Source organism: Chelmon rostratus, chromosome 5 (assembly GCF_017976325.1).
Source record: "Chelmon rostratus isolate fCheRos1 chromosome 5, fCheRos1.pri, whole genome shotgun sequence".
Taxonomy (NCBI): domain Eukaryota; kingdom Metazoa; phylum Chordata; class Actinopteri; order Chaetodontiformes; family Chaetodontidae; genus Chelmon; species Chelmon rostratus.
The window spans coordinates 903,028-929,316 of NC_055662.1; the positions used below are offsets into that span (position 1 = coordinate 903,028).

The window sequence follows — 26,289 nt, forward strand, 5'->3', positions numbered from 1 at the left end:
ACTCTCATGTAGGGGGTGAAATGGGGTTGTCAATGAGAGATGTTAGCTTGGCTAACCTCCTCCTCTCACCTACCTCCTCAATGATGTTCAGAGGGCAGTCCAGGGCAGAGCCAGCCCTCATGACCAGTTTTTCAGTCTTTTTCTGTCCCTGTCAGAGCTCTCACAGCCTGAGCTTCAGGGTAAGGCAACCCTCTGTCCTGATGAATTGTCATTCCAGCCAGCAGAAAACTTGAGCCTTGAGCCAAACCAGCCTTGAGTCTAGGGAGGAAGGTATATTGAGCACAGAAGAGATTAATATTACACAAGATGTTGAGGGATTCTTCCTTCAGGTCGGGTAATACATCATTGTTTGATTCTACAATTACATACAATACGTAAAAGTTCCCCATCAGTCAATCAAGCTATGTGAAAGAATAGCAATTCATCTGGAATAAATGTTGAAGGGCACCCCAACATTAAAAAAGACGTCATGTACCTACTTGGATCTCAAATGTATTTAGATAATTATCATTGTCATTGGTCTTGAGAAGATGCAGACTTTATTAAGTCACAACTGTGACTGCACATTTACTGTCAAACTGACTGCCCTCTCTGCTTTTCTGCCATTCACACTCATATTCCCTGCTCACTCTCTCTCACTCATTCAGTCACTCCATACACACACACACATACACTGCCCTGCTTCTTAAAGGAGTCACGCTACTCTTGTAACACTACCCCCACTCTGGATGTAGATTATACCAGGATTCCAATCCAGCACAATAACATACATTAACATGCAAATGCATACAGATATACAGTCCTCATTTATGGTCAGCCCATTTAAGAGGATTTCATTATAACCAGTAGATTTCAAGTCCACTTCAAGTGTGGACAAAAAGTGCAGCTTCTAGTGCAAATGCAAACAGTTAACAGTCCATATGTTAAGTGTGCATCCATTACAGTGACACAAACTCACCCTGAAAAGACAATAATAACACCCATTATACAGACTGCGACTTATTTTGGGCAAAATTAGCAATACGGAGCATATAAAGTGAGATTCTTTGTATTGACTCAAAATATTACCTCTAGCAGAAAAATACAACAAATACAGTTCTGGTCAGAGTGTACGACAATTAACAGCTATTAAATACAGATTTTTTAAAAATATTATTTTATGTTTTTTTGTATGAGCATGTAAAATTAACTTCATCTCTGACAGCACAAAACAGTCCACAACAGCTGTCCTTGTTTTAAAACTCTCTCTTTTATTTTTGTTACCGGTCACAATAGTGACTGTAAAAAAAAAGTTTCATTTCTAAGGCTATAAAAATGTTACAGCATGATCTATCAATGCATTTCCAGCAGATGACAATAATAAAGGGTCTCAATGAAATATGTGCAGTGTCACATGTTTACTGTAAATTGTCACATGACCAGAGCTGTTTACTTCCTGTTTGCACCAAGAGAACAGGATGGCAGCAAGGAAGCTCACACAGAAAAGATTAGTAAAGTAAAGTATGTTAGTACCAGTAAAGTAGTTAGTAAAGTATGTTAACAGAAAGGTGTTTAAGGTGTCTAGTATTGATATATGTATTTGCAATTACTCAACTTTGTTTAATGTGGTCATAGAACTCACAGAGATGTCACCGGCAACAATAGTGACCGGTGGGATAACCCATTGTATCTATATGCTAATACACGTAGGCTAACTGTTCTACCTTACTCTCTGCTACCTAACTTTCTACCTAATTTTACACACACAAACACAAACACACACACACACACACCCCTTCCCCTCCGCAACCTCCTTCCCCTTTCCCCTGTTCCAGCTCCCCCACCTCCCGGCAGAACAATAGATAGATAGATAGATACTTTATTCATCTCCAAAGAGAAATTTGCAATGAAGGCCAGCTAGAAGACCCAAGGGCCTCTAAGCACCAAAGGGTTCAGCCAAGTCAGCCAGAAGAACCAAGGGCAAAACTGCAAGTGGTCAAAAATAAAGATAGAGTATTTAAACGATCCAAGAGGCCTTCCACTGCTGTTAAAACCAAGGGAAAGCAACTGAATCTAAGTATGGATGAGCTCCTCACCTTCTATGGGATCCTAATTGCAAGTGGATACAGCTCTGTCCCAAGAAGACACATGTACTGGTCAGCTGACAAGGATGTACACAATGAGAGCATTTCAGGTGCAATGCGGAGAAACCGCTTTGATGATATAATGGCCTCAGTTCATGTGGTTGACAACACCAAGATCACTGATTTAAGTTTAAGTTTATATACTTTATTGATCCCAAGACTGGGAAATTCAAATTAAATTACCCGTTTGATGACTTGATGACCCATTTTTTAAGGTTAGACCCATCTTCTCTGAGCTCGATCACTCATACAAAATCATGCCATTTCAGGAATGGCTGTCAGTGGATAGAGCATGATCATGATGTAAAGACAGGAGAATGCAGTGGACATAGAGTTCACAAGCATACACGCACACACACACACACACACACACACGCACAAGTGGTTGCATACAGTTACAAACAAACAGTACTTTGGAGTCTAGGGAAAAAAAGCTAAAACAAACCATTAAAATGTCCTAAATGTTCCAGAAAAAGAGGCAAGGCAAGGCATTGCTTTGCTCTTTGTTCTACAACCTAATTTATTTTGTTGTTCAGTCAGTCAGTGTAGGCCTATACTTGAAAGCATGTTCAGCAGCTACCTCTATTCTAAATGTTGACCTTCATGTTCAGTGTGCTCAATGTATACTGCACTAAAAATGAATGTGTTCAAATGAATTTTGCACGGAAAAGGAACATTTTCAGATGAATGTTGCACTAAAGTTACAATGTTGAAATACATTGATGATTGTTTTTTGTCTTAACCTCAATATTCACGGTGCTCCCAGTACTCATATTGCTAGCAGATAGTATAAGGCTTATATGTTAAATAATCACACTACAATAAGAGAGCATTTAGAGGCAATGCTGGAACTTTTAAAAGTGATAATAGCCTTTATATATAAGGATGTTATACACCAGCGCACACACACGCACATACATACGCACACACACACACACACACACACACACACGTACACAAACAAACACACACACACACACACACAAACTCACACACAAACACACTGCACAGGTCAAATAGACCTATATTCATTCTGTCCAATGGTTGATACCACACAGGATCCCACCGGTCACAATTGTGACCGATCATAAAACACACTTTTTCACACACTTTTCCTTGAAAATTTCTAAAAATTGTGATTGATTGTTTCAAAGGGATACTAATGACACATGATCTGGATATTTTTGTGTCTGGGAAAAATTTGGGATTAAATGGGTAACTTTGAATATTGTCCTTTAAACTCTGAAAACTACTCTGTGAGCCATCCACTCACCAAACGTTACCAGTGGTCTCCGCTGGCGACTTAGCCTTTAAGAACGATGCCACACCATTATCCTGAGGGTCCCCAGGAGCAGAAGAGTCCAGATGAGGAGAAGAGGAGGGGTGGAATGCTGCAGCTGCAGGAATGTCTATTGCTGGATCGGATGAGGTGAAGCTGGAGGCTCCCCTGACGTCATCGTTGGAGAACAGCTTGGACAGACCCTAGTCTGGTTCTGTGTGCGGGAGCAGTTCTTGTCATATCGTCTCTTTGCACATTTCACTGACTCACGAGAGCTTCTCTGGCACTCTCTGACTTACTCAGGGGCTGAAGGAGTTGTGTCGGGGTCTGGTGGCAGGCCAGCTACCAGGTCCACTGACTCACTCACTTCCCTGCTGAACATCATGAAGTTGGGAGTTAAACCAGTCGCACTTTGCTTTGTCACTCTGTAGGCCATGACAGCGTAGGTAGCATATGCCTTTTCTCAATATCAAACTGCGTGCACATTTTCTGGAATACTTCGCACTCAAAGTTTCGGCCTTGGTCACTGTGCAACGTCTGCGGTGTTCCATAACGACACACCCATTCTGAGGCAAGCACTTCAGCCACAGTCACAGCCTGATCATTGGGTAGAGGGAAGACTTCAACAGACATGGAGAAATAATCTTGTATCACAAGCACATAGCTATTGTTGTGCTCTATCTCATTCAGTGGCCCCATGATGTCCAAGGCAACGTGTTCCAACTGGTTCTCTAAATTGAAAATATGGCACTTCTTCTCCACACAGCACAATTCGATGGTTTCCAAAACCAAGGCGTGCATGGGCTTGGGCTTATGTGGTGTTTCAGTCACTCCTCACCTCAATTTAACTGGCTCTTAGTGTTATAATTGAACTCTGTTCACTTTAGATTTGCACTTTTGACTGAACTCATGATATTTACTAGTTGTTCTCATTTGATCAACAATGTCACAGTTTAGTTTGATAAGCAGGCCTCTCTAATCTGTCATGTTAGGTTTGTTGCAATAGATACAGGCCTCAATGACAACATTCACTCATCTTTTATATCACTTTTCAGTAAGTTCACGTGAGCAGTGGCTGGCCTGTGCATGTCAAAGATAACTGGCCAATGAGACTTGGTCCATGCAAGTCCAACCTCTTTACATGGCCGTACAAGCCCAAGTGACAACAGCGCTCAGGCACGAGGTACTGGACTCAAATGCACGACTCAAACAGGCAGAGGTGAAAAAAGGCTGGTTTAATGAAAACAAAAATGATTCTCAGTACAAAAATGAAGAACAAAAGGCGCAAGGCTCAAGATACAAACACAAGACGCTAAGGCTAGAATATTCTCAATGACTAGGAAATCAAAAAAGGCTCTCAAGGAAATACTAGGCTCAACAAGGACGAAACGCTGACATGAAACACCAAGGCAACAAGACAATCTAGCACAGAACAAGGCGAGACACGGACTATATATACACGAGGTAACAATGAACAGGTGCAGACAATCAGACAGGCGGGAAACACACCAGGAAGTCAGGGTTCTGAAATGAGAGGAGAGTCCGGGTTTCACAGTAAAAGAGGAAGTGAGACAAAACTTGACGCAAGTGAAACAAACAGCTTAACATACACAATGAGACATAACACCAAGAAGATAACTGAGATCCTGCGAGATCTCTGTCACTCTGAGCCCAGCACTGCCTTACTTTACCTGTGACCTAAATACATTCTACATCTGTGATCTTAACATGTCTTCAGCTTGTTCTTGGGCTTCCAACTAAAGAATCAAGTTAGCATTCGAGAAACATTAGAGGTTAAAATGTCCATATTTTTCATTTCTTTCACTCACATAGTCTGCTTTTCCAACGGAAAAACATGCCATCTGCGCCAGGGTGTTGGCCGGGGGCTGCCATCTTAGCTTAGCTGCTCCACCACGTGCAGCAAACAATGAACTTTCGACTAGCTTAACTGTCCCGGTTTATTTTACCGCTCTTATGCTCACCACTGCCGTTTCATGAGAGTGTCCCTTCATGGTCGCCAATGTTAACTGTTCCTGCTTCACCTCCTACACTGTAGTCAGAAAGCACAGGGGAGATTTGTTTAGATAGATAGATAGATAGATTTTTTATTATTGTTGTATTTATGTATTTTGAATCATGTTGTTTGTTGATACTTTAGCCCAACCATTTGTCCTCATCTTTGTTTTGTATTGTTTTCAACACTGTTGACAAGCCACATAAAGCAATTTGACTAAACTCAATAACTTTTTTATTGTAATATATTTTTTTTGTGGTTATGATGCTTGATACTTAATCATTATGGTAATTATTGCCTTGTCATTTATAATCTGTAATAACTTTAAATATACTTTAAATGAAGTGCAAGTACACTTTATTTAAGCATGCTAATAGTGTATTATAAATACACTTTATTAATATTAAGATTATTTGTAATTTAGTGCACTTTTAAAAAGTACACTTAAGTACAATATATAATACACTTATTATAACATAAACTTTTTACAAGTGCTGTGAAATACCACTTTAAGTATTGCAGAATTAGTATATTCATTCTCAATACATTTAAGTAGAACTTACCAACATCTAGTCAGAAGTTCATTTTATTAAAAGTTTATGTCAAACATACTTTAAATAAAGCACAAAAAGTAAAAGTGAAGTTGTGATGACTTGTCTGTACTTAAATTATATTACTAATGCACTAAAGTATACTAATTTTTGACCTGGGCATGTGGATGAAATTAATGAAAGGTATACAAAACTTGCAGTAATTGTCTTTCATGGGTTAAGCATTACATAAGTGAAGTGTCACAAGCAAACATCTATCATAAATAAATGAAGAGCTGTTTGTAAATAACCTAATTTCTGGGACAGCCGGAGTCATTTCCTGTATTTATACAAGAAAATGTTTATATCTCATTCAGTGCAGTTTGTCCCTCTGTAATGATCTTCCTTCATAAACCAGTCTGGAGGTCATGATGCACAATAACCCATCCATCTGTCCATTCTATATCAGTGAGATTTAAGGAATATTAAAAGGTTGTGCTCATATTTCTCAGTCTTGAGATTAACACTTAAATTTACATGTAATTTAGAACTACATTAACACATGCAACCTAGGTTGGAAATAAAATTAGATTAACTCTTTCATTTGTAATGCACAAACAAGAAGTGCAACGTCCTGTCAAATGAGCATTTGGAGATAACAGCTCAGAAGAAAGCATGCAGTCACTACAACTGGTAAAAGTATTCTGTACTATATACTGTATATTGCTCCTGGAAACTTGTTGATCAATGTTATATTGTCCAGGCTGTGAGACTGCTTCCATAGGACAGCTCAGATGGAAGAATTTAGTCTGAACTGTTAATGTACTGCAGCAAGTAGAATCTAGGGAATTTTAGAACACAGTGAACCAGACATTTCATTAGCCTCAGCAAATGCATGATTTGTTGTCTGTTTAACGAGATATAATGTACGTAATTAGCACAAATCATAAGCACTAGTTTCCCATACATGGAAATGTATCATTGAATATATTGCATTATATTTTCCGGGGAGATTGGTATACTTTGTGTAAAAAGCTGAAATATTCAATAAGTAGAATGTGAGACCCCTTATAGAGAGGATATGTCTGTTAAATTGGAAGAATAACAGGTTATAACAGGAAGGCTCTATGAATATATGTGCAAATATATAGCTCAGGACTTGTATTTACCAAAATACTAAAGTGTTTAAATAAAATATATATAAATGTGAAAATCTTTCACACTTCACTTTCACTCCAACTCAGAAATTTAAGAATAGTAGCTATCTATCAGATCTATTTTGACTAGAAATGCTCTTTAATGTAAGTAAGAAAGCAGTAAGACATGGAGTGTCATTTATTAAAGCAGATATCTGCACTTCACTTGTCTGTGCCAATCATTTATCAACTGCATACCCAAGTGAGATGGAAGTATAAGGTATCCTCTGAACAAACAATGATATTTTTTACAGTAGACTCTTAACTCTTGAGTGCTCTTGAGTTATTTGTCCCAAAAGAACAATGAGTGAATTGTGCAGGCATGCATGAGTCAACAGTGCCAAGGATATGTAAGGTCTGAAGAGCATGTTTTTCAGCCTGACTTTGTTAGGTGTCACCCCTTGTTGGAAACACATGTCCACACAGCTGCAAGTGCCTGGGAAATGTCAACAAATACTCCTTAGGGTCAGGACAGGGCACCAGTAAACAGTAAATTTTGCTCAAACAGTTGCCATCACACTTTTCTTCTCAGCAGGCATCACGATGATGTGAACTTTAGCTAGAGTCAGGACACCCTAATGGTTCAGAAATTGTGTTGCAACAGAAAGGTTTGCTGGCAACCCTTCAATGATCTATCCGTGAGAAAGGCTGATCTAAATTCTAACATACATTTGCTCAGAGCAAATCCACAGGGGCAATATGGGAAGAATTGATATAGAACAAACCAGTGCCACAGCAGGACAATGGAGTGTTTGCTTGATTTAATACTGAATATTGCTATTATAAGCTGCTGGAAAGAAACTTAAAATAATAACCTCACTCCTTTATTGTTTGTGCTGGCAGTGCAGAATGTTAGAAACTGTAAAGTGTGTCTTAATTGCACACTATAGTCCAACTGTGGTTTGAGATGTTATAAATAAGTTATTAGTGACATGAAGTGTGCTGCTGATGAATACTGCCATCCCTCAATCCACTGCACAGTGGACATGGAGCGGACAATAAAGATTCATCCTAACTAATGTATAAGCCTTTAGTTAATAAGTAAATCATTAATAAAACTTAAATGATTTCTAAATGTTATGTTAACATATCACAAACATGTTCTAAGTCATATATAAACAGTTAATCACGAAACAATCAGAAATAATTGGCTAATGATTAATTTCTTTATATATTAAGAATTACTTGTAACTCATTCAAATCGATCACAAGACAGAAGAAACTATTTTCAAAACTCTCAGAGATGATTTCCACGTCTTTATGCAGATAAACATTTACAATTTTTTTTAAAATAAGGGCAGCTACACTTCCAGCAAAGCCAGGGGCTTCATCAAACACAAGTGAGTGTTTGTGGGTGAGGAGCTGCCAAGGGATCACATTCTCATCACTGCAATAGCAACTCCTACTGGTTGGCATGTATGCCGCTGCAGAGGTGTGGGACCTGGGTAACAAAGTTTACCTCTGCACATGTTATGACCTAAAAGCTTCTCACAAGCAGGTGAAAAGAAGGGGCTGGTGACTTGCAGACAAACTTGATCCATTCCAGTTTACCTATGAAGCAAAGTGAGGGCTTCAGGATGTCTATCTGACACAACATGATACTGTGACCAAAGGTTTGGATTGCTCTCATTCCTACAGAAGAATAATATTTATGGACTAAGCCAATACTAAGTCAGCTTAGTATACATTTAAAGATTTACAAAGGTGCACACATTATCACCACTATTTGATGATCACTTCTTAAGTAATAAATACCGATGTGTACTTATTCTCTGTTAAATAATTCTGTTGTCAGGCCATCATTTGAATGTTGACCTTAAGTTTCCATTGCTTTATTCTCTGCTGTATGATGTTGTCATCAGAGCATCATGTCAATGTTGACCTCAAACCATTATTGCTTTTTTCTATCTTGTATCTATCTTTGTTTAGCCCATGATGTCAGTGTTGACCTGAACTTCAGCTATCTTGATATTTTCGAAATATTATTTCAGTCTTGTTCGACTATTGCACACTGCTACTTTGCACAACTGCACTACTGCGCACATATTTAACTGCTCAAATGTTTAGTTCAGATGTTTATCCTGTATAGCTTAGTTCTTTATTTTTTACTTCACTATTTTTTCTTATATTGGTATCTTGTATTTTGTATTGGATTTTTGCCTCTTACTTGAAAGTTGTGCCTTACTTGAAGGTTGATCTGTAGTTGAAAGTTGTTCATCACTTGTAAGTTGCACATTACTTGAAAGTAGTTCCTGTTCTTATTTTGCATGCCCTTGTGTGTCCACCTTTTTGAGCTGCTGGAACTGCAAATTTTTCCTTGGAGATAAATAAAGTATCTATCTATCTATCTATCTATCTTGTTTGCCTTAAATCATTGTGGATTACTTTAAATTTCAATTTTTAGCTCAGAATATTGTAGCATTTTACTTGAGATCATCATTACCTGGATTCTGAATACGATGCTGGCAGGTGTTTGTAGCAGCATGTCAGGCACTGCTGCTTCACCTCTCCTAAATGGCGTCATAAAGATCGTACTAGGAAAACATCAAAACCAAGGAATTATCACATCCAATGATGTTGGCCCTGTATGTGTTGAAACTGGTCTGCTGATTGTAAAATCTCATTGATTCCTGAAATCAGTACATCATACAGACAAGTGTCTGCTCAGAGTAGGCAGCATGAATGTCACGGTCACAGGGTGACCAGAGGTCAACAATCAGAGTTACTGCCCTGTTGCTGTGTTGGGGTATTCATGTAAAGCCAGGATCCACAGACTCTCTGCAAATACAGGATATGGACTTCTGGCATTAAGTTGTTTCTAATGGGCCTGTGGCAAGGCTGAAGACCCACTTTCAACACACTTTCCCTGCAGGATTACAGAGTAACAACAAGCAGAACTCAAACTCCATATTTAATTGAAAAAAGCACAAAGACAACAGATCAAATGTTTGAAAAGCATACCCTCATTCAGAATTTGATGCCAGCAACATGCTTCAAAAAAGGTGGGACAGGGTCGTGTTTACTACTCTGTTGCATCACCTCTTCTTTTAACAACTCTCTGTAAGCATTTGGGAACTGAGGAGACCAATTTCTGTCATTTAAAGAAGTTCAGTCTTTTCCCATTCTTGCTTGATGAACGATATCAGCTGCTCAGCAGTTTGGGGTCTCCTTTGTCATATTTTACATTTCACATCCATTTGCAATGGGTGGCAAGTCAGAACTGCAGGCACATCAGTTCAGCTCCCAGACTCTTTGACTATGGAGCCATGCTGTTGTAATATGTTCAGAATGTGGTTTGGCATTGTCTCGCTGAAATAAGCAAGGCCTATCCTGAAAAGGACTTTGTCTACTTGGCAGCATGTCTTGCTCCAAAACCTGAATATATCGTTCAGCATTAATGGTGCATTTAAAAATGTGCAGGTTACCCATGCCATGTGGATTAATACACCGCAGGAAGAGGATGTGACATCCATGATTTTCAAAAAGAACTTCAAATTTTGACTTGTCAGGCCACAGGACAATTTTCCACTCTACCTCAGTCCATCTTAAATGATCTTGGGACCAGAGAATGTGGCATAGTTTCTGGGTCTGGTTTATATACGGCTTTCTATTTGCATGGTAGAGTGTCAGCTTGCATTTGTGGATGTGCTCACAGACAGTGGTTTTTGGAAGTGTTCCTGAGCCCATGCAGTGATGTCCACAACAGAATCCTATCTGTTTTTGTGACAAGTTAAAGGATAATACACTCAGAAACTGTTAAAAGGTTAGAAAAACAAGATCATACATTCAGGAGTAACAGTTAAAAGGGATTGACTAAAACAGTTGATATCTGTCACATTTTAAAATGGTTAAAATGCTCAGAAGGTGTTTTTATTACATTGTTTATTGTTTAATTGAAGACGTGAAAGTGTAAATCTGTGATCTACAAGTAGTCTGAATCTGAATCCCTAGATCAATTGCTTTTGTCTCTGCCCACTTAGCTGGAGAACTCGCAGTGTTTTCCTTATTGTTAAGCCCCCCGCTCGCTAACAGAGAACAACCCAAGTGCATTTTGTGTCAATTGTAAATCCACATGTACACATTTTGTATTATATTTTGAACTGTTTTTTGTATAATATGCTTCATGCACTAACAAAACATTACAAGCTGAACGTGATATTGAAAAGAGTGGGACACAGAGAGGAACGGAAGAGCTGAGAACTGCAAATCAGCAACAAGAATTAGAAACTGAGTGGATTACTACAGTTAATGCCACTGTTGATGATTCGCTGCACTAGCCCCAAACCACTGCCCACGCTCAAGTGAGCATATAGCCCGCACACAGTGCTTAGCTACAGCCAAGCCCGTACTGGTGCAAAGATTTCAAAATCTCTGGTCAAATAGGCGAACCAGGCCAGAAAGATAAGCATTTTCCAGCCTTGCTCATCAGATTACGAATGGCCTAAACAGGGGTTATTTTGAGATAGAGATAGTACATGCTGTAATCAGAGCTATTTCTCCTGGCACACAGCTATGCAGCTACTTGGAGGGAAAGCCCCACCTTACCCTTTCCACACTGAGATGCATCCCGCGCTTCCACTTCACAGAACAGAGCGCCACAGAGCTTTACAAGCAGCTAGCCTCAGAGGCACAGCATAGCAAAGAGACCCCTCAAAGCTCCTAATGTGAGTCTTGGATCTGAGGCAGAAAGTACTGTTTGCATTCCAGGAGTCAGAATCAGGTCTTAAATATGACCCAGCTCTGATCCAGCACATGTGTTTACACACAGTACTTACTGGTCTCCAGTATCAGGATAGACATGCAGCCCCTCCTTGCTCGACACTGAAACCTCAGATGATCTTTTGCTAGAGAGGTTAAACATTACCTGTGCTAATGAGATAGAAAGAAGAAACAAAGAAGAAACAAAAATAAGTTTTGTGCCTCATAGCCAACTATAAATGTAAGTGTAGTCCAATCAGAAGATACGCCATCTGCAAAGTGTCCTGTGAAGGCAGCCAAAGCAAGAGCACCCCCTGAACTATTAACAGAGTAAGCAACAGGTGTTGCTTCTCTAAAAGGTCTCAGTGCAGAGATAGCCCAGATTAAAGAGACATTACAGCAGCCTATGTTTCAGTCACAGGCCAATACCCCACTTTCATTTAGGAGGCCAGATAGGGACACCTGTCTCACACCTGTTTCACAGCAGTAGCATTAAAGCAACTACAGTCAGCCCTAAGCACCAGCTCCAGCACCAGAATATACCTCACCTGCACACCGGCCGCTCAGCTCAAGCTCCAAGGAGGTGTTTTGTCTGTCAGCAGACCGGAGCAGATGAACACTGCATGCACTGCTGCTGATGTGGGAGTGGAGAACGTTTTCAAGCTGGATGTATAATCACAGGAATCAGACCATCAAGATTGGCCCCTTTAAATGGGAAATGGTTAACAAGGAGGGATATGTGCTAACCATATCCAGCAAAAGGTCCCAGAAATGTGCACATTGTACCAGGTCGCAACCACTGTAACGAGAGTGGGTTCAGTCAAGAAGCTGAAACAATGCTCATCCTGTAAAGAGACACTGCATTGTTCCAGAGCATGTCAAGGGAAAATGTACTACACTGACAACTAACGGTGAAAGTGTAGAGCCTCCCAACAAAGACAAAACTGCACACTACTTGTCACCCCTAGCTCACGTTAGAGTCACCTCGCTAGTTGGCAGCAGTGCCTTGTTGACTGTTTCCTAAATGGCCACCACCTCCAAGCTTTATGGGACACAGGCTCTCAGGTGTCAGTCATTGATGAAGATGGAAGGAGGAATACCTACCAGACGCAAGGCTGAGGAATGTTTTAGAAATCCTGGACTGTCCTGATAATCTGCAATTAACTGCTGCAAATGGGACTGAAATGTCTTACCTGGGATGGATTGAGAAAACTTTCCGGCTAGCCTCTGAAACCAACCAAACAAAAGAACTGATCATTCCAGCACTGGTGATGACTGGCTGTCACCTATCCCATCCCATCATAGGTTTTAAGGTTATTGAGCACAGCAAAGCCTGGAAAGATGAAACGGAACAGTGCAGTGAGAAAAGCTTTCCCGAGTCTGAAAAGAAATAAAGTGAGAGCTCTTATACAGGCTGTTAGTGCAGAGCAGATAGATGGGTATTCAGTGAAAACAAAGAGAAGGTTGCAATACCAAAGCACAGTAGTATTTCGATTGAGTGTCGTGTAGCTGCCCAGCCTTTTAAACAAGACATGACCATGCTATTTCAGCCAGACCTTAACCCCCAGTGGCCAGATGACTGTGTTGCCTGCCCAGATCTTTGAAAAAGCTGTGACACCAGCCACAGTGAATCACACCAGCATTCATTCAAACCCCATGTAATGCCAGTGAACAGTGGGACTCACCAGTAGGTTTAAGTCACCTAGCTGAAGATCAGAGACTAAGTGGTTAAACAAATGCTTAGAGAAGAGTGTCATTCCACAGAGACAGCATTGGTTAAAGTCGCAAACGACCTTCTAATTGCATCAGAGTCTTGCTAGATCTTAGTGCTGCATTTGACACCACTGATAATAGCATCCTATTACAGAGACTGGAACACCTCATTGGCATCAAGGGAACTGCATTAAAATGGTTTAAATTTAAAACTTTTCAGAACGATTTCAGTTTGTGCAGGTTAATGATGACTCCTCTGTGTACACTAAAGGCAGTTACGGAATTTTGTGTTTGGATGGATCCTTTTCACTCTATATATGCTTCCTCTCTAAAACACCTTAGAAACTCACTATCTGTTGATAGCACAATTATGAATGGCATTGCACAACACCACTGTAAGGAATTTGGGAGTCATCTTATCTTATAATCAGGATACGTCCTTTAACTTCCATGTAAAACAAATTTCAAGGACTGCCTTTTTCCTTTTACATAACATTGTAAAAAATCAGGCACTTCCTGTCTCAAAATGATGCAGAAAAACTACTCCACACATTTTTTACTTCCAGGCTGGATTATTGCATTCATTGCTGCATAATTCATTGCTAAGTAGTCTCCAGCTGTGGCCTTTGTTCTGATAAAAACAGGAAAGGAGATCATATTTCTCCGATATTAGCTGCGCTGCACTGGCTGCCTGTAAAATCCAGAACAGAATTTAAAATTCTTCTCGTTTCCTACAAAGCATTAAATGGTCAGGCACCATCTTATCTTAAAGAACTTATAGTAACCTATTACCCCAGTAGAATATTGCAATTCCAGAATTCAGGCTTACTGGTGGTTCCTAAAGTCTCTAAAACCAGAATGGGAGCCAGAGCCTTTAGTTATCAAGCTCCTCTCCTGTGGAACCATCTTCCAGCTATTGTCCAGGAGGCAGACACCCTCTCTACATTTAAGAGCAGGCTTAAAACTTTCCTTTTTGATAAAGATTACATTTAGGGCTGGCTCAGGCTTGCCTTGAACCTTGCTATGCTGCTATAGGATTAGGCTGCTGAGGGACTTCCAATGACACACAGAGCTCCTCTGTTCTTCTCTCCCTCTCCATCTGTATGCGTTCCTGTCCTACCAAGCATGTTACTGACTTGGCTTCTTCCCTGGAGTCTTTGTGCTTTCTCATCTCGCAGGTCGGCGTGGAGAGTGGCTGAACCTGGACTGTTGCTTACACCTGATGACCCAAACTTTTTGCAGTTGAACAATGCACTGAGATCCTTATGGCAGAGGATCCAAACTGATCTTACTGTCTCTGAAACCAAGTGAACAGGTTAAAAGTCTCGGTGTTATCTTGGATTCAGAACTCAACTTTACAAGCCACATTACAAGTATAACTAGTACAGCATTTTACCACCTAAAAATAATTCAAAAGTTAAATCCATCTTCTCTCAGTCTGATGCTGAAAAACTGGTTTATGCATTCATCTCCTCTTGGCTACATTGGACATCCCAAAAAGAATGTGAGACAGTGCCAGCTCGTTCAAGATACTGCAGCCAGAGTCAAACCTTTATTACTTATATACTTAGACCACTTCACTGGCTTTCGATACAGCCATAAGTGATTTCAAATCTTCTCACTGTCTAGAAATCACTTTATGGTCTAGCTCCTCAATACATCTTTGACTTGCTCACTGCTTACAAACCCCCCAGAACTCAGAGATTAGACACAGGTCTCCTGCATGGCTTTACCCATGATCAGAAGTAAATCTGGTGCATTCAGTTAATATGGGCCCACTCTTTGGAACAAACATGTCATCTTTGAAAAGCAAGCTTGAGACCTACTTTTTCTCTCAGGCCTTTGGCTCTCTCTTTCTCCCTCTCTCTCTTTTGGCATGTGTGGGTGGGCTGGGGATGAATAATTAGGAAAATTTTCTGCATATGTATTCTTGTTTTTATTTTGTTCATATTTGTTGTGTGTGAAGCACATTGAGCCTACTTTGTAGGAAATGTGTTATATAAAATGATTCAACTGAATTGGATAACAGCCTGTCTGGGGAAAAATACATTCAGACTGATAGTCTGCCCTTGTTATATTTTCTGTAGACCAACTTCTGGATGTCTGTTTCTTTATTTTTACTTGCATGACATTTAAGGCAATAACAGAAATTGTGAAAATGATTCTCACTATGAGGCTACGGACACATCCTTGTTGTTTATTTGCTTTATTATAATTGTAATGCATTTAAAAGCACATATGTTGACAGTTTAATTAAGCAGTGACGTGCAGCCCACATCTGAATATGGTGAAAATGATATGAACTACAAACTAATGAATGTTCATTGTGCTGCAGTAAAGAGGAATCTTTGGGGAGGAACTTTGAAGACAACTGTTTCTGTGTGATATTCATTGTAATCCTGGTTCAGACTGATGGTGTCCTTTGCAATAAAGGGTCTCTAACCTCACTGGGACACGGCTGTTTAAATAAATGACAAAGACTTACACATACAAAGGCCTGGACTATGTGTACATGTGCATATGTATTTAATGAGTCTGTATATAGAATCACTAGTGAGGCATGTAGGCATCTGTATATGATCTGATATAGTTAGATTTATTTGTGCCAAGTTTGTGAAAATTACTAGTTTTGTGAAAACTACATGAAAGGTCAAGGGATTTTGGCCTTACATACTAAGACCACATAAGCCCCATATTCACTGGTTCACAAATCACATTTTTTATGACTGACAGAACTGGTTAATAGTTACCTTGTTAGGTAATGCAAATGTAATACAATGCTTTGAATAATTGAATATGCCAGTTTGTTTAGTATCATTTATTTTCAAAACCTAACCTAACAGTTCAACCCATGAATCTAATCAACTGCAAGCACATGACAAATTGAGCTTGGCTTTCAGAATTGAGGAGCACTGATACTGGGTGCTACATATTACAAAGGTCAGATGAAACAAAGTCTTATCATTTATATGTACATGATAGTCAAACTGTGAACATGAACTTACACATTGGCTGAACAACAATATTAAGCTAGTGCCTCGTGTTTTATTCAATACAAACATCACTGTATTGATGCATCCTATCCACCTACTGTAATAATGAACCACCAACTCATCCACCCATACCTTTACTACAACAGCTCAAAAACAAGTTGCACACCAGAGTATGCAGACAACACTAGATCTATAGAACTAAAAATTAAAGTCCATTAGAAAACAATTCCAGGCTTTTTACAAAACTGATTAGCCAACAAGTTTAATTAGGTCAACAGATAACATAAAAGGAATGCTTATATTCTTTTAATGGCATCATCAATTTCTGAAATCTGGTCCTTAAGTTGGCTCCATTGCTCAGGATTCAGGGAGATACCTACAAGACATTTAAAACAGAGCATCAAACTATGTCTTACACCACAACTGCAAACCACCAAAAAAATAAATATATATATCAGTTTTCAAAAAGATTAATCGTGAAAATATCAAAACTATGAAATAAATATGTGGCAAACAACAGAATGAAACAAAGAAAAACATGTTTTATATTTTAGATTCTTTGAAATAGGCACCTTTTGCCTTGATGAGAGCTTTGCACACTATTGGAACTCTCTCAGTAAGCTTCATGACTTAGTCACCTGGAATGGTTTTCAATTAACAGATATGCCTTGTTAAAAGGTAATTACAGGCATGCAAATGTTGCACCTTTTAGCAAGATTCACTGTTTTGTATCCAAATTAGGTCACCTATGTGATTTGTGGAGACCTTGCATGAAGAAAGGACCAAATTTCTAAGCTACTTCCATAGAAAGACAATCAGGCACAAACATCTAATGCTGAGGATGTGCATACATTGACTCTCAACACTGGGCAACAAGCGGCTATAAAAAATTATCCAATTAATTCACTAGTCACAGTACAGCGCAAGTCAAGGCCATCGGACTGTTGCCTGCTGTGTGGAAAAAGCTGCAGCAAAGTGGTGCATGCCAGCCACAAAACCACAACTAAAAACTGAAAAATATCTTACAATCAGAAAGCCTGTTGCTGGATGAAACGAGAATTGTCAGCAAGATGGCTAACATTGTTATTATCCTGTTAGATAGCTTAACGTTAGCAATTTGGGTACTTGATAATCTTTTGTTGTTAGCTAGATAATTGACTGAATGCTTAACTCACAGTGTAAGATAGGTAAGGTTATATTAGCCAGCTAGCTCATTTTAAATTACACTAACACTAATACATGTGTTGTTCATGTTAGTCCATGGGCCAGACCTGGAAATTTCACAGATCGGTACCATTTGAGGTAGCAAAGCTTTAATGGTCCCATGCTGCTCCTCATATTGCAATGAACAAATTGATATATACACCACTCAAAAGAGTAGCTAAATATATTTATAAGCTGTAATAGATTGGCTCATTTACAGAGAACTGCTGCAGTAACCTGGATGCAATGTATCCCTCAACAGAGTACACCAGGTCACAATCTCTCACTTCTTGCAGCAGGCGATAAATACAAGTTATGTATGAAACATGATGCATACACGAGCTACCACTTATCAAAAGCAGAAGAAAATGGGCTAAAATTTTAAAGATTCTTTTGCCACTAGTTTTAACATTAACTAGCCTATCCTCCATTGAACAACAAAGGAACATTTTCCATGCCACTGTTGCCAAGGCTTCCTCATGGGGGTTATTGTTGGGTCCCTGTGCATTGAAAAGTATAATCCTGACCTGCTCTATATAGAAGATGACCTGAGAAAACCATTGTTGTGATTTGGCACTATATAAATAAAACTGAATTGAACATGTTGGATATGATGGACCATGGTTAAGGTTTGCAACCACTGACTAATGTCAGTGTTAAGGCTTGTTTTTAATAAATATTTCAATGTTCTCTTAGTTTGGTCAGTGTCTCATTTGGGGTAATGACACTGATCCTACATCAGCAATTACAAGCAACTTTTGCCTTGAGGTTATTGTAATGCATTCTTATTAATTACACTGCAGAGGAAAATAGGGTAAGATGGACACCTTTTATATTTTAAGTCACCGTGGCCAGAAAATCAGTAATTTTGATCTAATGATTTTTGAAGTTTTAATTTATCTGGTCTATCATCTGCTGTCATCCTTAAAACTCTTTTTTGTCTCATTTTCTTCTGCTTTTGGAGCAGAGGTAGCTTCTGCATGCATTATTGTGTGTTTTGTATTTATTTTATTTATATGTTCCAGCATCTTCTGATGTAAGAACAGAGAGATTGTGCCTACAAGTCATCAGAAATTAGTGTCTTATAGTGTATTAAAAAATAAATTAAAATCCTGCAACCCCCTAATTAGTGGAATTTATTTCCTTTAGTTTGAGGACATTAGTTGTGTTGTGCAGAGGTAGTGTTGGCATACAGTAAATAGCCATATTTTTATTATAGCAAGAATTGCTACACAAAGAGAAACCACAGTGCATCATTACTTTAAGACAAGGAAGTCGATGACACTGGATCTCATGAGGACCACCCCAGGAAAGAAAGACCAAGAGATATCCAGATAACCTACTGTGGAGGATAACTAACTACAAATGCTTTACAGTGTTCACGTAGGTAGCTCACACATCTCAAGATCAATTGTTCAGAAGAGACTGCGTGAATCAGGCCTTCACCATTAAATTGCAGCACACAAACTACTACTGAGGGAGATGACAAGGAAAGATGTGCTTGGGCCAGCAAACACATGGAATGGACATTAGAGAAATGGAAATCTATGCTTTGGTCTGAAAAGTGCAAATTTGAGATTGCTGATTCCAGCCGCTGTGTCTTTGTAAGACACACAGAAGGTGAACAGATGGTATCTGCATGTGTGTTGTCACTGTGAAGCATGAAGGAGGAGACGAAATGTTGTGGGGGTGCTTTGCTGATGACTGTTGGCGATATATTCAAAATTCAATGCACACTGAACCAGCATGGCTAGCACAGTATTTTGCTAGCACATGCCATCCCATCTAGTTTGTGCCTTGTGGGACCATTATTTATTATTCAACAGGACAAATGTAAGGGCTATTTGACCAAGGACAGTGATGGAGTGCTGCATCTGATGACCAGGCCTCCATAATCCCAATTGAGATGGTTTGAGATGTTTGACTGCACTGACTTCTTTAAGCTTATTAGAAAAGCATGGAAAGCTGATGGAGAGAATACCAATAGTGTGTAAAACTGTCATTAAAGCAAAAGGCAGCTATGAGAAAGTGAAATATAACATATATTTGCTTTATACACGCTTTTTTGTGTACTACATAATTCCATAAGTGTGCTTTTATACTTTTGATGTCTTCAGTAATGATCTACAATGCAGAAATAATAAAACAAATATATAAAAAACACTGAATGGGAGGGTATGTGCAAACTTTTCACTGGTACTGTATATCACTGAAACTTTTTAAAACATATAGTATCTATAACATATGCAGAGCTTACTGATGTGATTACCTTTTTTCCCTGGCTTCATCTCCCCATCTTGGTTCATCCAGTACTCTCTGATGTCAATCAGGACTTTACCTTTGAAGTCCCTGACACTGACATATCTCATCTTTCCAATCTGTAAGAAGCAAACAAGCTCTCAACTGGACTTGACTTTTCTCCTACAAACATTTTTGGGATAAATACTTTTTATGGCCTTTACAAAACAAATAATGAGCACTTAACAATACATCCATCCAGACAAAAATTGTGCTGTACATATGAGGATTTTGTGTAATACTGAATTACAACTAAAATCTTCTAGTCTATTAAATTAAACCGCCTGAATTTGAGTTTCACATACTCATATCTAGCCCTCACTCATATCTGTTTAAAGATTACAAAAAATGTAGTGGCTTGAAACTGAATACAATCTCTATCAAGTTTTTTTTTTTTTTAACAGCTGAAACTACATTGTATCTGTGACCCACCTGGAACATGTTGTCATCAGCATTACTGCTGCCCTTGGATGAGCCACCTGGCTTGGAGCTCTCGCCACTCTTTGGTTTCTTAGCTGGCTTCTCTGGTGCACTTGGCTTCTTTCTCTTTGCCTTGAAACAAAAAAGAAGACAAATAGAAAAGAATAGTGTAACACAGCTAGTATAAGCAGACTGGGAGGAAATGATATGAGGATAGGCAGTGAAAGAGAACACTATGTCTAAGTGCAACTAGGCAAATATTCTACTTAAAGTTGTGGAGCAGTATTGATAAGGGTTACGGTTCAGGTAAATATCAGTAATGATCAGCAGGAACAACGTTAATTCAATAAATTCAAAGTTATACTCTTCCCATATCACAGGTGACTACAATCCTACAGCGTTGTACCTTTGACTTAACATAAAAAACAATACAATAAGCCAGATCATCTTTTGTAAACCCTGAAATGCGTAAACTGTCAGTCGCCTAACATTGTCTATCAAATATAAGATCTGCTTTTAATATTTCATTTCTGATGCCAAGACATATTTTAAGAACATGGATAAAATAAACAAATCAGAAGTTATAAAAGCACAAACCTTGCTTTCTACATCACTGTCAGAGTCACTTCCAGATGTGGAAGACAGAACCTCCTTTGATTTTGGCATTCTGCTGGGACAGGAATCAAATATCATTATTGCAGTGCAAAACCAAAACTCTCACGCATTTATTTAAAAAGACTATAAATTCGCGGCCAAACCTCTGTACAGAGGTTTGGCCATTTTCAAATTACAGGAGCTGGTTCTGTAACAGACAGTGATATTCTGTGGGAAAAACATCGGAATGTCAGCAACTTGCAGAAACTATTTCATTATATACATTATTTTGATTCATTTTATTATATTTAGAAAACCATCTGTATACAAATTCAGAAAGACAGTCTCCCTACTATGTTGTTACAGTAGGGGGTGGTGTGTGCAAGACAGTGAGTAGAGAGTGACAATGTCACTGCACTCAAAATTCACTATTATTAAAATCAGACAGAAAATTGATATACTGCATGTATATGGATAAGTATTATGATGATATAATTAAAAACAATTTCATGAGCTTGCGGGCTCTTGTTTGACTCTGGGTTTTCATTTTTTACCTTATGGTAGTCATTCAATTTAACAGAACATTGGCATGTATTAGTTTCAAACAAATCCTTTTCTAACTTGTCACAAACTGTGAGCCAAACTGATGAAACAAAGTCTCTCTCTAGCAGCAGGCTGATTACTGGATTAGGGGGAGAAACACAAGCATAAAGTGCTCACTGATTAGAGCATGTAATGTTAAAATCATCAGGTCAGAAGAGCCGGCTCTGTCCTGGACTGCCCTCTGGACACCACTGAGGACATATGCATGAGGAGGATGTTAGCCAAGCTGACATCTATCATTGACAACACCTCTCACCCCCTGCATGATGTGTGATGGCCCTCAGCAGCTCCTTCAGCAACAGACTGCTGTATCCACTGTGTAAGAAGGAACGCTGCCTGAGGTTTTTCATCCCAACAGCTGTCCGGTTATTCAACTCAGCCAACACAGTAGTATAATATAGCACTGTGTCCACACACATACTGTTTTTTGCACTACTGTTGTTTAACAACATCTATCTCATACATGCTATAACTTGTGCAATATTACATTCTTTTTTTCTCCACTGTGACACATAAATATTTATCTGCAATAGAGCAAACACTGTGCTTAACATGTGCATTTTATTTAAATCCTTTTTCAATATTTCTCAATATTTTCCATCAGCAGCATTTTTTTATTGTCTTTGGTATAAATTGTACATATATATATAGTCAACTTAATTCGTATTTTTTATTTTCCATTGTCTTGCTATTGCTATTTCTGTTGCTGCTGCCTGTAACACCGAATTTCCCCACCTGAGGATTAATAAAGTCTATCTTATCTTATCACACCTCCCGCAGAGAATAAACTGTACAAGTGGGCTTTGAGACGGTTCACACTTCATTATACACCGTAGTAACCTCTCGTGCCACAGTGGTAACCATCCGTTTTCCAAAGAAACAACTGGCCTTCCTGAAAAACCTCCCAGGCCATTGAACATCTCTCACTGCTGCTCTGAAGGTATTCCCTAACCCAAACAAAGAGGGCAGCTAACCAGTTACCTGGACAGAAAACAGAGTTGCAAGCGGAGTAAAAAATATTTTTAAGTGCAGCGGGCGGAATAGTTTTTAATCCATATGAGGAATCTTCTAGGATTGTGGCAATAACGTGAACAGTTACCTCACAGCAAGCGGTAAGTGTTGCTCGACGACCGCGGGAGCTTTGCAAACATAGCCTGGGAACCTTCTAAGGGACCGATGGTTTCCACTGTGAGACGACTGCAGCTCCTTTTTTAGTCCGCGCAGCTACGTACATAAAAACACTTTGGTATTTGCTACCATAACTACCATAACAGTTTCCACTAGAAACACATCTCATATTCAAAGTTACTTCGTTCGAGGCTCTGTCATACTAGGTGATGGACAAGTGCGTAATTGGTGCGTTGCACTGTAATGGTAAGACCGTGCTTATAGTCCAGCATGGACGTTAGCTAGCTAGCTAAATTGAATGCTATCTGGATAGCCATGTTAGCCACGGTAGCAAACGCTAACAGAGCTGAAGCACCGTTGCACATGTATGCCGGGTCGTTATGTGGCTAAATGATATAAACTCTTTAGCCAGTATATTGTAAAATAATAGCTTTGCAATAACACACCGACCCGTTCGTCTAGTGGACCAAATATCAACGTTAAAAACACGCTTTGTCGTGTTCTTCTCAAACTGTAAATGCTTACATGATATGATGAAGTAGTGCGGAATCGGATGTCTCGACAGGAAGCGGAAAACTGACGGACTTTCCGGTTCCAGCTCTTCCTAGAAATAAACACGGCCGCTTAACCAGACGTGAATGATTTCTTAAGTGACTTGCTGTTTAACAACGATATAATCTTTACTGTCGGGCCAATGATATGAGATCTATATTCTGTTCTGTAGTATATTTATGGTCGTTACACCGAACTATGTTTTATCAGACAAATGTTTCCTAAGTAACGATTTGTCCTTTTTTTTCGGGCCAACTTGTTCGTTGACTTTATCAGAGAAAGTATTTCAGACAGTTATACTGTCTGCTTTACAGTACTGTTGTATGTTTTACACAGTGAATGTCACAGCATCAACTTCACACTGTTAAGCCTTGGTGTCTTTCTTTAATTTCCAGGGCCCTGTCCTTCAAATGTGGTTTAAGTACGTCAGGCTAATGCGCTGTTACTAGATAGAAATATTCCTGTTTATTCTCCTCCAACTAATTTGGTTTTCTAAGGCTTTGAGGCTTAATTTGTTTATCATGGATGAAGTTATCCTGAATAACAGAGCACTCATATTGTGAGATAAAGACTAAATGAGTTGAGAGCTAAAACTATCATTCTTATGATTGGCTTGGTGATGATACTACCAATAAACCTGCACTGTTGCAGGTTTGGGACTTAAAAACTTGTTGACAGAAGTGCCTGATAAATTTTAAAACAGCTTCCAGGACCAAAGAAAATGTCAAATTGTCATGTAAGAATATAAACATTACAGATATGTAAAATAGCTTTACCTCATAGCCATAATGGGATTTCTCTGTACTTTCACACTCATCCTATCCTAGTGTGGCAGTGTGGAGAGCGTGCGCCCTCCCCCACCTGTTTCTTGGAGCGCACCTGTGCGCGCACCTGGCTTTTGCGCTGATTGCTGGGCAGGACCGAGGGGATTTTTAGCTCAGGTCTGAAATGGCTCAGATCCTCTTTTGACGCTTCCGTGCGTGGATCCTTGCTGCTCTTCCTTGGGTTTGTTTTAGTTGTGCCCGTGGCGGCGTTTGGGATGTCCAGCTGCGTTGGATTCACTCCGTAATCAGCACTCCGCTCTCCGTGGGTGAGTTTCGTTTTGCTTTTACGCACCATTCTTGCGAATAATTGGCACTTAACGCCGCTTTGTTTCAGTGCACTGGTGGCGTGTGTGGAAACCTGGTCGGCTGTGGTAAATTATAGCTGCTGTTTGGAACCTCATGCTGCTCTGTGGGTGAGGCTATACGGCGTTGCCTCCCTTCACGTTTTTGTGCGGTGAGTATTTGGCACTCATGCATGCGCTCTCCTCTTGCAGTGTCTCCGCGCCGCGTAAAAGCCGCCGTTTGTGTGGTCCAGTGGCATTTGATGTAAGAGGCATGTCTCTCTCTGACCCATTGGGCTGTACCCAGCCAGTGTACTGCTCTCTTCCTTGTGTAGTGTGGTGGTTTTGTATGCGCGGGAACGCACGCGTTTATTCGGAGGCTGAGATTACGCCTCCGTGGGGGTCTGGAGACCGGTGTTTCTTCTACTTACAGGACCAAGCTGCACCTCCTGCGTCTCCTGGGGACTTCCTTTGGCCCACACCATTGAAAGCGCTGGCTACGGCTGGCCCAACTCCTCCCACCTCCGCTGTTGTGGATTGTTTTGTTCCGGACTGGCAAGTTCTGGGTTGGTCCATTCTGGATGTCCCTCCTCCCAATTCAGTCTTGAGTTCCGGATTTCTGGTAAAAACTTAGTTTTCCTTTTATTGACTGGTACTGAACAAAAAGAACTTTAGGTCCCTCCATGAGTCCTTTGGAAGTGTTAGTAACAGTCTGGGTTTTATGTACATATTGTAAATTGTAGCTGTAAATAACTGGTTTGTTATTATCAATTTTGGGTTTACTTTCTTTGCATGTTGTGTGTATTTTTGGTGTGAGTTTTTGCATCATGTGTTATTTATCATATCCATATGTTACAATTGTCATTTACTGAAAACGAATTAGAAAAGAAATGTATTAAATAAAATTTGTACTTTAATATTTAAAAGCACTGTGCTGTCTCTGCCCCATATTTAATGTGGTAAAACGAACCTTTGTCTGCCTTGTGCAGGGTCCTAGGCCTACCCTAGCTGGCGTTGTTGACGACAGTAATTAAAAAATTCACCTGCAGTTCTCTCGTCATGTCACACTAGCATTATTAAACATAAGGTACATGAACATTCCTACTCATTTAACAAAATCAAATTTCCCTCTAAAAGGGATACAGTGAACATCTGGCATCAACATCAAAACTTATTTTCATTGAAACATCTAAAATGTTAACAAAAACTCACTTTGCCTTTTTCCCCAACACTCTCTCCTAACTAGGTGTAGGACTCCCAGGTGGTGGCCCCTCACTGAGAGTCTTTGTACATTATACAACCAGGGAAAGTGCCTTACTGAAATTAAAAATCTTTTTTTTACAAGCGAGGACTGGCCACGACAGCAGCAGCACATAGAACATAAAACATTGAAGATAAAATATAGAGAATAATACTGTCAAACAGATTATAAGAAGGATAATGTAAAATGATAAACAGGAATCAGTGAAAACGTGTCAAGGAATGTCAAATCATATTTGTGATAAATTAAAAATAAATACAGATAACACCATAACACATGCACACAACATAATATCACACTGCAAAATTGTCACTTGCCAGAATGAATCATGGGCCACAGTCTGACCAGATTGACCTTAACCCTTGTGTGGTCTTCGGGTCAAATTAACCCGTTTCAAATTTTTACAAGAATAAAAATGTGACAAGTATACATTTGTTCTACCTGAAACTCCATGGCCTTAGCTTATTTTCGGTGATAAACATGTACAAATAAAAAAAATTAATTGAGCACACTTGCTACTATACCCCACACATTTACATCCTTTATATGGTATTCGGGTCATTTTGACCCGCATACATA

General features: G+C 39.4%; 1 protein-coding gene and 1 pseudogene across 5 annotated transcripts; one reads left to right on the forward strand and one right to left on the reverse strand.

Annotated features, from left to right (window-relative positions):
- Window positions 1-14,752, forward strand: part of LOC121606162 — a 37,069-nt pseudogene extending 22,317 nt beyond the window's left edge.
- Window positions 14,753-15,718: 966 nt separating this feature from the next.
- On the reverse strand, window positions 15,719-24,619 carry sub1b (SUB1 regulator of transcription b). 5 transcript variants are annotated; one of them, XM_041936440.1, is made up of 6 exons: window positions 23,318-23,355; window positions 22,764-22,888; window positions 21,065-21,137; window positions 20,480-20,599; window positions 20,019-20,127; window positions 15,719-16,922 (listed from the first exon to the last, which is right to left on the reverse strand). In XM_041936440.1, the coding sequence occupies exons 3-6, from the start codon at window positions 21,131-21,133 to the stop codon at window positions 16,843-16,845; spliced, it is 378 nt and encodes a 125-aa protein (XP_041792374.1). In that variant the 5' UTR covers window positions 21,134-21,137; window positions 22,764-22,888; window positions 23,318-23,355; the 3' UTR covers window positions 15,719-16,842. The 5 variants fall into 5 exon arrangements, with proteins under 5 accessions (XP_041792374.1, XP_041792371.1, XP_041792375.1 ...); XM_041936438.1 differs by having other exon boundaries at window positions 15,720-16,922; window positions 21,065-21,134; XM_041936437.1 differs by lacking the exons at window positions 22,764-22,888; window positions 23,318-23,355 and adding an exon at window positions 24,121-24,619 and having other exon boundaries at window positions 21,065-21,134.
- Window positions 24,620-26,289: the final 1,670 nt, after the last annotated feature.